This window comes from Marmota marmota, unplaced genomic scaffold (genome assembly GCF_001458135.2).
Source record: "Marmota marmota marmota unplaced genomic scaffold, marMar, whole genome shotgun sequence".
Taxonomy (NCBI): Eukaryota; Metazoa; Chordata; class Mammalia; order Rodentia; family Sciuridae; genus Marmota; species Marmota marmota.
The window spans coordinates 11,541,429-11,559,487 of record NW_026000016.1 but is presented as its reverse complement, the minus strand read 5'-3'; the positions used below and the strand labels follow the sequence as shown (position 1 = coordinate 11,559,487).

At 32.1% G+C, this 18,059-nt stretch overlaps 1 protein-coding gene across 7 annotated transcripts in view; it reads left to right on the top strand.

The window, feature by feature from the left end:
* Wac (WW domain containing adaptor with coiled-coil) overlaps positions 1 to 18,059 on the top strand; it is a 70,070-nt gene that overhangs the window by 43,763 nt on the left and 8,248 nt on the right. For 6 of the 7 annotated variants that reach the window (XR_007349712.1, XM_015483496.2, XM_048809155.1 and 3 more), the window contains 4 exons: positions 3,170 to 3,478; positions 13,482 to 13,727; positions 15,112 to 15,234; positions 16,087 to 16,235. Coding sequence is in view for 6 of the 7 variants with exons in the window: in XM_015483496.2 (XP_015338982.1) it covers positions 3,170 to 3,478; positions 13,482 to 13,727; positions 15,112 to 15,234; positions 16,087 to 16,235 (827 nt within the window). In the remaining variant the exon portion in view is untranslated. The remainder of the gene's footprint in view (positions 1 to 3,169; positions 3,479 to 13,481; positions 13,728 to 15,111; positions 15,235 to 16,086; positions 16,236 to 18,059) is intronic. The other variant, XM_048809157.1, reaches the window with a different exon arrangement.

Sequence of the window (18,059 nt, the reverse complement as noted above, 5' to 3'; positions counted from 1 at the left end):
TGAACCAGTAACATGAATTTCCATGGCTGAGTGTTGCAGTCTCTGAAACATCAAAACTTTAAGTTTATTAGTGAAATTGTACAGAAAGCAGTGGTACCAAGTACTAAAGGTAGGAAGCACATTGTATTTTGAGATGACTTGGGTTCTAGTCACATTTCACTTCTTAAGTAACTGTGACTTTGGTCAAACAATTAAAAATGAAACAGAATTGTTGAAGGAAGTAAATAGCACCCAGCTTATGGGACCCCTGAGCAAATAGAGGATGGGGAAGCAAAGAAGAAGAATGACAGATGAGTATAAAAATAATCTGTTTTAGTTAAAAAAAAAAAAAAAAAAGTTTCAGGGATGCAGTGTTCTGTTCATGCTAAGTAGTTCCTGGGATTAGGCAGCATTAGATTGGACCAGTTGTCTCTACTTATGCTGATGTTTCCAGTGTTTTCCAAAGAGGAAAAAGAACAAAGCTTTGTATGCCTAGTGTATTCTTTCCAAAATAACCTCTCATTTAAGTCATTCTTCCCTCAGGGTAGAGTAAGAGGAGAAATTAAAGACCTGATTTAGGAAAATTAATGGGAGAAGGAATTTTGTGTGTGTATACAGTGTTTTCTTTCAAAGCTTAAAATTTTTTGATCTTCATGATTTCAAAAATTAAGACATGTTTCTTAAGAAATTGGAAGAGAGGTCAAGTTTTTTTATCCTATGACCCAGGATCATTTTAAAACTTATACTTTCTTTCTGGGCGCATATATAAATGTATGTAGAAATTGCATATGTGTGTATTTTACTCTAAAAAAGGGATTATCTGTTACTGGATTTAGTCTGTTTCTTTAATACTATTTTAGGGATTTATTTCCATGTCAGCTTGTAATTCTACATTTGTTTTATTGCCTACACAATATTCCAGCATTTGGATGTACCTTTATAAATAACTCCCATTCATGAATACTTGGGTAGTTTTTAGCCTTTTTCTCCTATAAACAAGATTTTTATATTTGCCCTCTTACCTGAAGCTGAATTCCTACATGTGCAGATTATGGGTAGTGGGGCTATGGCTGTGTTGAAATGTATTTTTGTATCATGCTTTCTTTTTTTTTTCTTTTTAATAGATCAGCCAAGCTGGAAACATTGTGGTAGTAACCAGTTGATATTGTATAACATTGCCTATCCAAAAAATTTTGGCAGTTTTCCTATGTGTTCAGCATATTGGTGTTCATATAGAGTAATACTTAAAGCTTGATAAAAGAAACAAGAAGGGGGTAGGATTGGAAAGATTTTTACATGTTCTTCACAACTTGATATTAAGAAGTATATGGATAAAATTTTTAAAATGATTCTATTACTGGATCTTTTTCTAATCCATCTGACGAGGTGATCTCTTTAAGTTTAAAGAAATTTCTGTTGGGATTTGTCATTGCACTATTGATATTTTGGATCAAGTGTTTCATTGTTTTGGATGACTGTCCTTTGTTATAGATTGTTGAGCTTCATACTTATCAGGTGCCATTTGCACATCTCCCCTCCAGTCATGATAATGCACGAATGTCCTAGGGAGAGGGTATGTGCAAATAATCATTTCTTTAACAGTGTTCTCTTTAGAGCTGTAATACAAGGCTTTTGCACCTGTAGTTTCTTAGTTCCTATAATGTTTTTTGTTGTTATTTGAAATATCACTTTTAGTTTTCATTGGTATACATTTACTTGACATATTTTGATGGTAGCTATATAGAAATGAAAGGGAATTTTCTTTGTCAAGAAAATAAAAATTCTAGGCAATCAAGTGGTAGAGGTAGGCCTAGTATTACTCCTTTTCTTTCTATTCTTCAAGGGTTTGTGATAGAATTTCTTCTAGCAAAGAGAATACTAGAATTGTAGTTTTATGTCCATGAAAGTTGATAATTTATTAATGTGCCCATGCACAGAAGTTTATTCTGGTGTGATAGTTCAATCTATTTTTTGTTCAATTTTCTAAGGTAACATAGTATATTATAACTTTGGACCCTAAATTTTATACATTAAATCATTGTCAAAAGACCTTGTATTTTTATATGATTGATTATTTTTTTGGGATATAACATATAGTAATGTGTGGTGATAACTTTAAAATGACTTGTAGTTTGAGAGCATTTCTTTGCTGTCTTGGTCTGTGAATAAGGAGTATGAATCGAAAAAAAATTCAATATTAAATGGAGAAGGCATCCTTTGGTAAAATTGTGATTCCTGTCACATGTTTGAATCTTAGGGTTTTTACTTGGAGGTTAGTTTAATTTTTCCGTTCCACAGATTGGAATATTGTTAGGTTAGAGACCTTTTCGATTAGTAATAAATGTGGTTAATGTGATTGTTGACATTTTCTTTCCTTCATTCTGTTTTTTGGAAGCATAGTGCTAGAATTCAGATTGTTAATAGAGGTTATTTTCAGTACTTCCCTGTGTGTTTATAGTATTTTTGTACTTTTAAATTGAAAGATCGGTTTTTACTTTAACTGTTAAGTATGTTGTTCATGATGCAGATGTAGGACTTCTATTTTCAGGTAGCATGTATCATTTTTATTAACTTACTGTCAGCATTATTAAAAATATTGGTTTACTTATTGCACATTTCATGATGAGCTCCAACATCTTAAAATGATGTCATTTAAGCCCTTGCATAAATTACTTCAGAACCCACTACTTTAGTATTCAGAAAAATCAAGCTAATAATAAGCTTAATATTTCTTTGCAGTTGGACCACTGTGAATAACTCAGTCATTTGATTAGAATCTATGATCCATATTTTAAAGGAATGGAACATTTCCTTTTTTATTTTTGAAACATTAAATTTTTTTTAATAAAATATTTTTAGTAAAATATTATATATCCATGTATTGAATCTTTTTTTCCAAGAGTTTTGTTTGAACTACAGTGTGGTTCTAAGAATCCTAAGAAATTAGTAGCCCACTTGAAACCTGAATATAGATTAATATTTATAGTCAGGTTAAACTCCTCTTCTAGTATTTGAATATTTATGTCAGTGGTAAAACTGCACACACTAATTGCGCTTGCAGTTTTATACAGAGATAAATTAGTACAAGTATGTTGCTAAATTAGCTGATGTTAAAGACAGGATTCTAACGTAATCTTTTTTCTTCCCCCTTCTGTCATTCCAACATCTTTTTTCGAACTGTGAACTAAAGTGGAAGACAAGCATTCCAGTGATGCCAGTAGTTTGCTCCCACAGAATATTTTGTCTCAAACAAGCAGACACAATGACAGAGACTACAGACTGCCAAGAGCAGAGACTCACAGTAGTTCTACGCCAGTACAGCACCCCATCAAACCAGTGGTTCATCCAACTGCTACCCCAAGCACTGTTCCTTCTAGTCCATTTTCGCTACAGTCTGATCACCAGCCAAAGAAATCATTTGATGCTAATGGAGCATCTACTTTATCAAAACTGCCTACACCCACATCTTCTGTCCCTGCACAGAAAACAGAAAGAAAAGGTATGCCATTATTACTAGATGCTGCACGTTGAACTCTAGTTTCTGATATTTACATTATTTCCTTTGGCTTAAGTAAGGCTCAAATTCATTTAAGTCTTTCATAATGTTACTGCATAGACTTAGGTCTAGAGTTAGTCATATTTTAGCCTTTAAATTTTTAATATCTAGACTCAACTGTTTTTTGCTTTAGATACCGAGGTCAAATCCTTAATTTGTAATTTTTGGCAATGGTTCAAACAACTTATCAGAGTCAAATGGCTGACTGTCCTTTTATATTTGATATTTTAAAATTTTTATTATAATCTTGTTAATATAGTTTAGAAATTGTGTCAATTTTTGTGAATAGAAACATTTTGAAACATTTCTCTATAACATGTAATTACTGGTTTCAATTTGTGAATTAGAAAACTTTTGAGTTGTGAGGGCCACAAAATAAGCCCTAATTCAGATATTAACACTTCTTAAGTTTGAAAAGTATAAGTGAACATTATAACCCAAATTGTATTTATAAGACTAGGTGTTAATAAGCATAGCATGTTCAAAAAAGTCTGAAAAGTTAATGACAGCTGCTTGGGAGATGACACACAAAAGAAATAGCAGTGTGATAAGTATATTTTGCATAGAGCTTTCACAATCCCAAATCTGAACTTTATAGTATATATTTGTATTTAAGAATCTAAGAAAATTAAAAGGCAGTGAAGAAACAAATTACGGGTAGTCCCATTAGCAAACTATTTTAAGTGTTGAGAAACTTTTCCATGCTTGGTGGGTTTAGGTGAAGATAATTCTTTAAGTCAAATCTATTGCTTGATCCATTGCTTCATATTGATTTAATTTGTTGTTGAGGGGTTCAAATAATTGGATTTCTTTTACTTCTAGTTTCCCCTCTTCTTTTTGTGCATATAATTTAAATGTCTCTTGTTACTGTGGCATTTGTGTTAGATATTACTAAACCATATGCTTTTATCATAGAGTTAAAAAATACATTAAACAGGTTAATGCTTGTTCCAAATACTATAAAACTTCTTAATGATGGTTTGCACCAAATTTATTGCATACATATCAGATTTACCTGTTGTAGAATAAGTTTGCGAAAAAACTTGACGAAATATGAATTAATGCATTAATTATTAATTAATTTCTGAAGAATGTTTTGGTTTTTTAGTTACTGTAATTTCCTTTATTTGGTCACAGAAAAAATTTGTTTAAAAACCCTTGCAGTTAAAAAAAAAAAAAAAAGTGACCTAGGTACAGTGGCATCTCCCCATTACGGGGAGGCTGTGAGTGAGAGGATCACTTCAGCCCAGGTATTCACTAGACTACCCTTGGCTAAACATAGCAAGATACTTGTCTCAAAGCAAAATCTCAACCTTGTAGAAGAAGTCTTTATCTCATTTTACCTTTGTATTTAACACTTTTTAGCTCTTCTCTTTTTTGAAATTTTTCTCTTTTACATGATATGGTTTATATGATACTACTCTCCTCCAATTTCCTAATTATTTTCACTTTGCACTTCTTATATTGGTATCATCTACTTTTTTTTTTTTTTTCCTGTTTTGTCCTTTTTTCTTGCTTAAAATGTCTTCTTTTTCCTTGTGACCATCTTGACACCCACATCTTTAATTCCACTTCACAATAATTTTTCTACTTCTTTCTTGGTATTTGTTACATTTTCTCAAATACAGTGTTCAAAATTTTCTCCCTGTTCCATAATTTAGATTGTTAGTACTTGACAGCATTTTCCCCAAAACTTTTCCTTCCTTGTTCTTCAGCATTCTCACTACTTCTACCCATCCTTTCACAAACTTAAGACTCTTTCTAGATCTCATTTAGGTATATCCTTTCTGCTGTTATTTACCACCAGCATTTTTGAAACTGGGATTGAATGACCTTCTTATTTCGTTCATTTTAGTCTGTCCTTAAAGTGGCATTGTTATAAAATTTAGATTAGATTGAGCCATTTCCTTGCTTAAAAACTTTCTATGTAGTGATTTTATCTTAGCTAAAAGCAATCAGAACTTAGTAAGATTGTAGTAAGTACTGAACAGCCTGGTTGCATTCTCTTACTACCTTGATCTCTAACCATTTCACTCTTGCATCCACTTCATCTGTTGTGAACATGTGTATTTCTTAGAGCATGTTATGTTCTTTCATGTTCTGAGCCTTGTTAAATTGGATTTTTTTTTTTTCACTACATATTGAACTCTGCTGTTTCTTTAGGGCTGAACTCTGATGTCATGATAGTTTTTGTATTACTTCTCCCACTGTTTCCCAAATGATTTCTACTTTTTTCTAAAATTGTATTTATAAATTTAGTTTTTTCAATAATATATTCTCTTTCGGGTTAGACAGTCTGTTTTACTGCATTTTTTACTTTGTTCACCTTCTACCCTCTCTTTCCGTGCTTTTAGCACCATTCCTGATAAACTTAACACAATTAAAATTTATAGTAACTTTAAGCTTATAAGCTTAAAGAAGAAACACAATTGCCTTTGAAATTATCAAATTTTTTTCCTGCATGTTAATTGAAGACAATATTAACCGTCTTAAAGAAATTATAATAGTTTTGATATTTTCTCGTTATCCTTCAGTTAATTTAAATTTGTGAAGTGTCCATTAATTTTAAATGCATTTCTAATTGAAAGTCAGTGTTATTTAAATTAAATTTCCTGTTGAATCTTTGTCAACATCCTGATTTTCTTCAACAGTTAAATAATTTAGGATTTGGGGGTTTAGCTCCGTGGTAGAGCACTTGCCTAACATGAGTGAAACTTTGGGTTCAATCTCTAGTAGAAAAATTTTTAAAAATTTATATAATGACATAATTTATGTTAAAAGATTGATGGTTCAAATAAGGTTGTTGTTGGTCTTAAGTGATAATATGACTAAGTATTTTTATAATATTTTTAATAATATGTCTAAGGGTGTTACTTGTAGTTTGCTGTATCAAATAATACAAGAGCAGAATCTTACCTGCTGCTCTCTTCCTAGTGCTTGACATAGTAATAAGCACTGTGTAAATATTTGTTGCAGATGAGTAAACAACTCTAACACTGTTAATGAATGTGTTGTGGGTTGAAGAGCACCTGTATTGGTCACGGCAATGTAAGAAAAGTTTAGTAATTTAGAATTATAACAGGTAAATTTATAAATAAAGTAGTCACAAAAGCAGACCTAAGTGAAGTCAAGCTCTCAGAATTAGTATATCTACATGATCAGATCATTAACATACTTGTTTCTCAGTGGGAGAGGGAAGAGAAATCAGTCGTTTATTAATATGCGGTGACATTCATTTGGAATAGAATTCCCCTGTGTGTTTTTATGGTATCTGCAGACTAAGTAAAATTTGAATAAACTCTTAAGATTTTAGTAATGCATTAAGACAGCTGACACAGAAGGTTATTTACTGTCCAGGTGGACCAACTTCAGCTGTCAATTGCTTTGTTTTTGAAAGTTTTTAGGGTTACTAAATATTGAGGAAAAATAGGTTGGCCATAGTTACTCAAATGTTTGAATAGCTGAATACATAAATTAGAGGAATTTAGTCTTAGTAAATAAGTTTAAATTTAGTCCAATGGCTAAAAATGGTATTTCAAACCGTAGAACAGGAGAATCAACTATGACAAAAAGAATATTAGGAAATATTATTGTTAATAATTTGTGAATAAGGGTGACCTTTTAAAATCAAGACCCAGAATGCATTTAGCTTTTAAAAAGTCGATAAATTTAGCTAGGTGTGATGGTGCATGTTTTTAGTAATCCCAGCAACTCAGGAAGCTGAGACAAGAGGATCCCAAGTTTAAGACTAGCCTTAGCAACTTGGTGAGTTCTAAGCAACTTGGCATGACCCTGTCTCAAAATAAATACAAAGGGTTGGGGATGTGGTAAAGCATCCAAGGGTTCAGTCCCCAGTACCAAAAATAAAACGTTGACATATTGACCACTGAGATATTTAAAATTTCAGGGACAAATATAATAATCAAGATTAAAAAAACAAATAATGTTAGGAGAAAATATTTACAACATACATAGCAGTGGGATACATTAAGAAACCATGCAAAGAATGTGAACAGGCTATTAGAAAAAAGGAATTTTAAGTTGTCATCAGACTTTATATTTCATACAAAATTAATTTTAAAAATGAACTAAAGATCACATTTCAATAGCTAAAATAAGATTTTAAAGGAAAAACGGGCTGGGGATATATAGCTCAGTTGGTGGAGTTTTTGCCTTGCATGCACAAGGCCTTGGGTTCAATCCCCAACATCATAAAACAAAACAAAAACAAAAACAAAAAAACAGGAGGAAATCTTCAATGTTGAAGTTGTCAGTGACACCAAAAACTCAGGCAATGAAATAAAAAATAGATATTGGACTACATTAGTGTTAAAAGATTTTATAAAGAAAACTACTAAGTGTCTATACAATTAGAGAAAATATTTATAAATTTCATATATTATAAGGAATTGATACTGAGAACATCCAATTTAGCAATAACAAAAAATCCAACTCAAAAATGGACAAAGGGCTTGAATACATTTCTCCAGAGATGATATTTTGATTGCCAATAAGCACATGTAGAGATGCTCAACATCAATTCATTAGTCACGAGGGAAATACAAATCTAAACCACAATTAAATAACATTTCACACCCATTAGGATGACTTGTGACCTTTAAAAAAAATCATACTTTTGAAGTTGTGAAGAAATTGGAATTCTTATACTTGCTGGTAGGATTGTAAAATGGTGTAGCCACTAGGGGTTGGTTAGTTCCTTTAAAAGTCTTGCAGAGAATTACCTGCAGCATCCAACAGTTTGTCTTCTATATATACACCACAAAATATTGAAAGCCAAGGATTCAAGATTTTTCTGTTCCTAGCAGTTAATTATTCATTGTAGACAAACATGAAAAACAGTAAGTGTTCATCAACAGATTAAAGACTAAAATGTGATGCATATTTACATACAATGCAGTATTATCAACTACAAAAGGAATGAAAATTCTGGCATGTGCTGTAGAATGAGGATGAAATGAGAACATTAAGACGTAGTAAGACTTCATTTATGGATTGATTCATAAAGACAGAAAATAGAATTGTGGTCCTAGGGGCTGGTGGGAGTATTTGAGGAGTTGCTTAATGAGTAATTTGTAAGATGAAAAAGTTTTAGAGGTGAATGATTATGAAAGTTGCAGAGATGTGAATGTCCTTAATGCTGCTGCATCATACACTTAAAATGGTAAATTTTATGTATAACATATTGAGTATTAAGATGAAGTTGTGAGTTCATTTTTTCAATTTTTAGGTTGGACAGCAATTGGATATGGGGAAATGTGGTTGGTGAATGGGTTAGTGTTAGTGTTGGTCAGTTTAACAACATCTGTTAAAAATTGAAAAACATACTTTTGTAGTAGAGTGAAGATTCTCTTAGTTGAATAAAAAAGCAAGTTGCAAACTACTTATAAACATACATGAATTTTGATGTTTTCTAACTGCATAGAAGTTTTAGAAGGATATGTGATTAAAAATATAATACATAATTCAAAGCAAATTGATAGTCATAGTAATATTTTTAATAGGTATCATTGCCTTACAACCATGTGGTTTTTTTCTGTTATACCTGTATACTGTGTTTTCTTTTATAAACTACTTCATGTTAACTGTACCACCACTATTACAAAGTGGAAAAAGCAGATTGTCTTTGATATAGTAGTTGTTTGAGATACGTGTGTTCATATCCCTCTTCGTATTAACAGCAATTGTCAAAACACCATAGGAAATTGAATAGAAATGCAGTTATTATCAGTATCTTTAAAAATCCTAAGTGTATATCAACAAGAGTTATTTGCTATCCTAGAAAAATTTACTTTGGTGTATGCCCTAGGTGACTTGGAAGGTTGGGTTAGAAAAGTTGCCTGATAAAACAATTTTTTCTTAATTTTCGTTGTTACTCCCCCTTCAGGAAAAGTGTAAATACAAATCAATAACTCATAAGTATAAAGAGAAGGAAGGTTGTTTTATCTTAAGGCAGAGAGACTATTTAAAAATGAAATTTTTATGAACTTATTTATGGTTCATATTAAATAATTGGTTAAAGCTCTACAAGTTGTAGAAGTGTAGGGAAGTGAATAAAGTTTGAAATAGCTTAGGGTAAAGATCTGGATATCTCTAAGTCAAAGTACTAACAGTTTAAAAGTGTATACCATTCCTTTGACAGAAGAATGTTTAAGGTAGCCATGATTTATTAGCCTCATATCCTAACAAATTAGATTCTAGCTTAAAAGGTTTCAAAGACTGTTAAATAAAATTACATTTGTGTGAACAGCACAATAAGTAATTGTTAAGGTATTCTTAATATGTTACCTTTTTTAATGAAAAAAGTAGTTTAGTTTTTCAAGTATTCAAAATAAGCCTAAGAAAGTGAATATATCACGGAATAAACGGTTTATTAACTCCTTTAGCTATTTATTATATTGTTGAAAACAGACTTCATCCTCCCAGCATCATCATTTTTTTAGGCCAATTCAAAAGATTGTCCTAGAAGTAAAGAGAGAATGTGCATCTTTGCTTATATTGCATCCTGTTCACAAATATATGTTGATGAGGCCTAGTCCCATTTTACTCTAAGGCTGTGAGATACATCAAACAAAAATTTCTCTTCTGATAGAGCTCTTATTTGAGTAGAACATTATTGTATAATAGAAGATGCTTGGTACTATGAAGAAAGAGGAGGGGGGGCATAAGAGAAACCCCTCAAATGTAAAACTTATACATTTGTAAAATGGAGATTACTCAGAATAGCATTTGTAGTAATTATTAAACTCAAATTAGTTATTAGTTTCCAGTTACACAGGTAGACTGAGGTGCATAATATTCAGATATATGAATATGCTATCATATGGTTTGGAAAGGCATTTGTGTCTTGGAAGGGGGAAGGGCTAGTAAAAGAAGAGTATAAAAATGGGATAGTGAAGGCCTTCCTGGAAAACAGTTTTAGCTTTTCTGACTTTGGTCTTATTCTCACTCCACTCAAAGTCATAAGGAACCTTCAAGATTCTCCAGTCTGTATTTTTCGTTACCAGCAGGGGGTGCAGAACATTTACAAGTTGTACATATGTGTAAGTCTCCCAGGTTCATTATTTCTAAGTTGGAGCCCAAGTATCTATTTTTTTAAAATATCTTTTTTTAGTTGTCAATGGGCCTTTAATTTGTTTATTTATATGTGGTGCTGCGAATCCTACCCAGTGCCTCTCACATACTAGGCAAGCACTCTACCACTGTATTGTATTAGAAGAGAGGAATTTTAAGTTGTCATCAGACTTTATATTGCATACAAAATTAATTCTAAATATTAATTTTAAATTAATGAGGCACAACCCCAGCTGCAAGTATCTGTATATTTTTAAGCTTTAGAAATGATTATATTCTGTTAAGCAGTGTATTGAGAACTAATACTAAAAGTCAAGGCTTTGTAATAGAGAAATTCTGACCTTTAGAGATGTCACTTGCCTGGGGGGGTCCTAATAGGATTAACTGGTTTTTATGCTGCTCATCTCTCACAACTCTGCAAAGGCAAAAAAGGGAAATAAACCTATTTAAATTAGAAATCAAGAATGTTTAGTTTTTGTCATTCTTTATGGTGATGTGTATTAGTATTCTGTTTTATAGTGTTTCTTTTGATTGGCTTAAATCTAGGACAACATTGAAGAACTATTAATCTTTTCTATTAAGACTTCCAAGTCTGGGGGCTGGGGATGTGGCTCAAGCGGTAGCGCGTTTGCCTGGCATGCGTGCGACCCAGGTTCGATCCTCAGCACCACATACAAACAAAGATGTTGTGTCTGCCGAAAACTAAAATACATGTATATATATATAAATTCTCTCTCTTAAAAAAAAAAAAAAGACTTCCAAGTTTGAATGGATTTTGCAGCACCAAACAGAATTGAAAATACCTCATAGTTTCTTTTCCAACTTGATTCTGCCTGTCATTAAGAGCAGAAGGAGGGCTGGGGATGTGGCTCAGTGGTAGAGCACTTATCTCACAAGCGTGGAAGTTGTAGTTGCCCCTTAAAATAGAATGACTGATGGATTTTTCCGAAGGGGGAAAAGTCAGTCATTTCAATCAAGTTTCTTTGCTAGTCTGGATTAATGGATAAATAAAGTGGGAAATGATAGTCTGCCAAACTCAAGTATTTTGCATTATAAAAATAAAAAATCTTAGGCCTTCTGATTTGGTTGCAGTTTTAATCAACATATCCTTGAAATGGACTTAAAGCAGCTATGAGATTCCTACTTAAAAGAGGTTCTACCCCTGGTTGACAATTATAGTAGTGTAAACAAACTGAAAGACTGCTGGTAATTCCCAGCTTCTTTGGGACCATGAAGGTTAGTGAATGCTTTGTTCTAGAGTTAAAGATGAAGATTTACAATGATTAGATTATAAAATTGAAATGCAGTTGTCCTGAAATGTATGTGTGACTTCATAACACCAATTTTTAATTCAGTCGTATGACATATATATAATCTTGAAAATCTTGAAGTGGATATGCATGGGAAATTAAAGGTGCTTTCCCAAATGCCCATATTTAGTCTTTAGATCAAAATTACAAATGTATGAATGTTGTTAACCTTTGGATTCATGTTTCTAATATTCTTTCCTGCTTTGAAGTCACTATATTAATACAATCTCATGGTATGTAAAAACCACAGTTGTTTATTTTCTTGTTGGTGGACGTCATTTAATTCTACTTTTCAGCTAAAATAAAGGCAACACAGTGCTGTTGTTGAGTGTTTCCCTTGATTTGTATATATCACAGTTTCACTGGGGGCAGTTCACCTAAGGGCAATTACTGGGTTATTAAGTGTATTTATCCTCACCTTTTTAAGATAACACTGAATTATTTTCCAGAATGGTTGTATCAGTGTAGTTTCAACCAGAAATGTTAAGTAAATATTTTCATTACTCCTTGCCAACATTTAGTATTTATTATCAAACTTAAATTTTTGCCAATGCAGTGTGAGTAAATGGATTCTTGTTTTATTTTACACGTTTCTGATGATCAGTGAATAGAATTAAATATCTTTTCTTGAGTTTTTAGACTTCAGATTTCTTCTGTGAAATCTTTTTATATCTTCCTCCATTTTCCTTTGGATAGTTTTTTTTTAATTCATAGAAATTCTTTAAAATATAATGCTTGCTAATATTTTGAATTAGTTATCTTGCTTTTTGTAATTTTAGAAATCTACTTATGTCGATGATACCTTTTTATGTTTTCTTCTAATAGTTTTAAAAACTTGTAAATATACTTACAAAATTTGGTCTATCTTAAATTATTTATCTCTCAGGGCATCTCATGTGTTGCGTTTTTCTTCAGGAATCTTCAGAATTTTTATTAGCAATTTATCAAATGCTGTAAAGATACCATTTGGGTCTTGATTACAATTGAATTTATATTAATAATTTGAATAGTAGCTTTGCATACTTTTTTCATGCATCTTTTATTTAAATACTGAGTCTGGGCTTTAGTTTTTAGGATTTGAAAGAGTCCTTTTTATTGGTAATATTTACTGTTATCCTAAAGAGTCTTTCCTCATTTATCACATCCTTAGCCCATCTTTGAGGGTGAACACCATGGTGCCCATCCTGTTATGTATTAAGGCCTTGTCTTAGGTTATTAGTATGGTCATAAATATTTTTTTACCTTATTTTATAGGGCCTATAAATTAAGGTGTATAATATTGTTCCTTTTTTCTAATGGAAGCTGTTTGTGTGGTTAATATATAACCATGTTTGAGACAGCATTACTTAGTGTGGTACTTTAAAAAAAAACAGATATGAATATGGCTTATTAGCTTTTTTAACTTGCCATTTCATTATTCTAGTCAGGCAGATATTTACTGAGCAATCTTGTGAACACTAAATGGGAAGTGCTTTTCTGATTTTTGTTCAGGTTCCAACATTCAGGTAATTTTTTTTCAGTTTTATCATTATCTTTTTATTTAGAGTCTACATCAGGAGACAAATTGGTATCACATTCTTGCACAACTCCTTCCACTTCTTCTGCCTCTGGACTGAATCCCACATCAGCACCTCCAACATCTGCATCGGCAGTCCCTGTTTCTCCTGTTCCACAGTCACCAATACCTCCATTACTTCAGGACCCAAATCTGCTTAGACAGTTGCTTCCTGCTTTGCAAGCCACGCTGCAGCTCAATAATTCTAATGTGGACATATCCAAAATCAATGAAGGTAAATTTTTGATAGCAATAATTTAAAAAAACATTTGTTTGCATTGTGCAAAATTATGTTATCAATGAAATTCCCAACTAAGGGATGGTCTGTTGTTTCCTTTTGAAACTAATGTTTAAATTTCTTCTTTTTGGAGTTTAAAATTTATTCTCTTTCATAGTTTAAAGGCATTGTTAGTAAAATTGAGTTAGTAATACTTCTATATAGATTTTTTTTTCTTTATTGTTTTGTGGTGTTGGAAATCAAACCCAGGGCCTCAAGAATGCTAGGCAAACATTCTACCATTGAGCTATAACCTCAACCTATTTCTATATATTTTTTAAAGCTTCTGTGTGTCTGGTAGTTACTGGAGATGAGCTCTTCTGTGTGTTAAGTATAGAAACAAAATATGAAATATTTGTTAAAATTCATATAAAAACTCAGCATTTTAAAAATATTTAAATATGTTAAGTACTAGAAGATTAAAAATTCAGGTTGTAACTTAAAATACTTGTAAAAGATTCTCAGAAGGGAGGGAGGTACTGAATAAAATTTTTCCCCTCCCTTCCTCTCCGGTTAAGCACAGTAATTCTAGCTTTTCTTTTCAGTATGCTACTGAAGTGAAGTGTTCAGGCAATCAACTTGAAGAAATCTGAATAAAAGTGGTTGTGGTTTTAATTTGGAAATCATTCAGATTCAGAAATTAATTCTAAGAGCATTACATAATTTTCTGATAAGAATCATCAATTTACATTTATACATAATATATTTAATAATAGTAGTTAATTCTAAAAAGAGCTAGACATGAGTTTTCTATTGCTTTCTTCAACTTTATTTTTGTTGTCTGAAATTTGATTTTGTAGGTAAATGCAAAGTAAGCTTTGAATAGTTTGAGGTAATAGCATAAAATATGTAAATTATGTCTTACGCAGCAAAAATACATGGTATTCCTAAGTACTGGCTTTTTAATTTTCATTGTTAAATGTTTATTGGTGGATATTGATGTATAGTGGTCAGCTTTTTTAAAAAAGCAATCAATGAAATAACAACCATTTATTCAGTTAATTCCAAGTAATTAACTGAGCATTCTACTTATATATGGATAGTCTTCTGACACAGAAGCTCCAGTGAATGTTTTTTGGTGCTTTAAAAAAGTCTAATTGAGGGGTCTTGTTTTTGTAAAAGAGACAATTGTTTACCTTTAGTGTAAATCTATTTTCTTTTTCTCTTAGATCATTTTAGTCTTAGACCTGTTATAGTATTCATTTTCTCCAGGTTGTATTTTGAGAGTTGTGACTTGAAACACTTGCTTTTTTTCTGAGTTCTCTTTGAGTTTTCAAATTGTTACCAATGCCACATAAACCCCATTGTTTTTATTTGAATTTAGTGAATGATGTGTTTTTAGTTCTTACAGCAGCTGTGACACAAGCTTCACTGCAGTCTATAATTCATAAGTTTCTTACTGCTGGACCATCTGCTTTCAACATAACATCTCTGATTTCTCAAGCTGCTCAGCTCTCTACTCAAGGTATTCATTTATATTCTTAGATATTTCTAACTTGGTTTTGTTTTGGAATTAAGGGCATTTTTTTTTGTGTGTGGGGGGGGTGTTTTTAATTTTGCCATAAAATGGTGATTTTATTTTTGGTTTTTGTAACATTGGCATATACCATTTTATTTCGTTTTATTTAAATGAAGCATGCTTTGACATTTATTTTAGGTATTGCCATCAGACCTATAACATAGTTATATTTAATTCAGAATTAAGTTGCTAATAAGATATTTTACTCCAAAGCTGAAAGTTAACTTTGGTATATCTTCAGTTTCTGTGAAACAAGTTTGGTTGAGATTAATGTTGGCTGATTTTTGTCTAGAGATGCAGAAATGCCCAATTCCTGCTTGAATTTGATACCTCTTCATCATGATGGTATTGAAATAGAGAAAGACAAGAGCAGAAAGGATTGCTTTGTCAGAAAATGATAAACTGAACAGTAATACCTGAACTGAAATGGAAGTATAGTGATGCAGAGACACCTGAAACACTCTGTCTAGCCTTATGAGGCAGGGGACTGTGAGATGCCTGGGTCTAAACGAAGAATAGTAAAAAAGAAATGAGACCCTGTGAGAATAGGTTCAGGCTTAGCTTCCTTGTCCAGTCTCAGGGAGAGTGGACCTTGCACTGAGTATGATACTATTTAACAGTGCATTTAGTTAGCATGGCATCCAGTGAAGATGTCACATTTTTTCTTTTTCAGAAAAATGTTCTTTGGGGGAATGTGAGGTATGGGTTATATTATGGATTATGTAGAGTGATGCTGAGATCTTCATGTATATTACAAAGGTTTTGGCTTATTTAAGTTATTTCTTCACTCTTTTCCAGCCCAGCCATCTAATCAGTCTCCAATGTCTTTAACGTCTGATGCTTCATCCCCAAGATCCTATGTGTCTCCAAGAATAAGCACACCTCAAACTAACACAGTCCCTATCAAACCTTTGATTAGTACTCCTCCAGTTTCATCACAGCCAAAGGTATGTCACCTTTGAGGGAAATTGCTTGCTTTGGAAAATCAATAATATTTTAGAACCTGTATTGTAGAAAAAGGCCCAGGAGGTGTAGTGGAATGAATGAGAGGTGACTGATAGTAGATGCAGAAAGGGGTGCTTGAATCTCTGCTAATTATATACACCATCTGATTCTGTTTCTTCTATTGATGTTGGGATTTGTGGCATGGAGAGTGTGATAAAGATGATGTACTAAGTGAATCTAAGTATCTGTAGAGTTTCAAATTATAAAAGATGAGAGAATGTTTTTCAGTGTCCTTTTCTCATTTTATTTTAAAAATGAATTCATTTCTCTAAGAGCTTCACATATATACATTTAATTTTCACATCATGAGACTCATAGTGTTTATTTCATTTACTAAGTAAAATTAAATTTTCAGAAAAAGGATAGTTTTGTGGTAGATTAAGAATTTGAAACCTAGGGCTTTGTGAATACAGAACACATTTGGCTAGGCAATATGCCCGTGTGTGTCTAATGCAGAATCTTATATAGATGATGCTTTAGAACCACAGTTAGAAAACTTGCTTTTCTGTTCCTACCAGAACCTAGCAGAACCATCCTAGTGGTACAAAACCATAAAGTTTTGTACCACAGCATGAGTACTGGCTGCAGTTCAGAAGTAAAAGGCAGTTGTACTCATTCTGTACTCTATAAACAGGCCATCAGTAAAATACTGAGTTTTGTATAATTTTTTTTTTCTAAACTCTATCTGATAAATGTAGGTAGAAATTGAAATTCTTTCTAGTAGTTGAAGATGGTGGTAGCCATCATTCCCTTCCACAGCGAGCGATTGATGTATGTTTTAGGATCTAGTTGAACTTTTAAAATTCCAGGTTATAATTAGTTTATTATGTAGTTACTAAATGCCTGAATTTTGAGGAGGTAAAAATTATGAATTTCAACAAAATAGAACTTAATATCCTTAGAGATTTAGTTTTTTAAAAGTGCAATAGTGGCATAAAGGTGTATTAAGAATTCTGATGCAAAAAAAAAAAAAAAAAAGCTCGTGTATAATGGCATAATTTGGCGTGAACATACTGTATACAGAGTTACAAAAAATTGTACTGTGAATGGATAATTATGAATATTAGTAATGCACTCCACTATTGCCGTGCATGTAATTAATAAATAAATAAATAAATAAAGTGAAATAGTGTCTAAAAGTAATAGTATTGAGTTTCTAGTCACTTTAAAATGAGCATTTCAAATTCCATAAGCAAATAGCTGCCCTTTTGTTTTGTTTTGTTTTGTTTGCATTGTCTACCTTTCTGTCTGAATTTGGGGCTTATGTTTTAAACTGCCTTGTTTTTTTCTATGACATCTGAATATAAATAGCATATTTATCCCCATTGGCAATTATGGACTTCTTGATCTGTCTCTAAAAGGTAACATCTCTTTTGAAGACCTCTCAGGTTGAATTATGTGTATATAACTTATTCTTTGTGTGTGTGTACACTCAATATGTGGTGGAAATTTTGGCATCAGTATTTGTGTAATGTAATATAGATAATTACTTTTATTGATAACAGACATAATAATAAATCAAGAGGGATATTGCAGTTTATTGGAACGAAAACTGCTGAAAACCTGGAGAACTAGTTTCTTCTGCTGGTGTTAGTAATACTGTTATGGTCTTAGGCCATTTTATGAAGAAATGAGATCTGTTTCAAAACTTGACTGTCTTCTTGTTGTGTGAATTTGGCAGGCCCTCTGATTCCTCTTTGTGAAAAATCCAGATTTTATAGTGTTTGAGATTATTAACTAGATTTGAAGGGAAAGGTATGATTGGA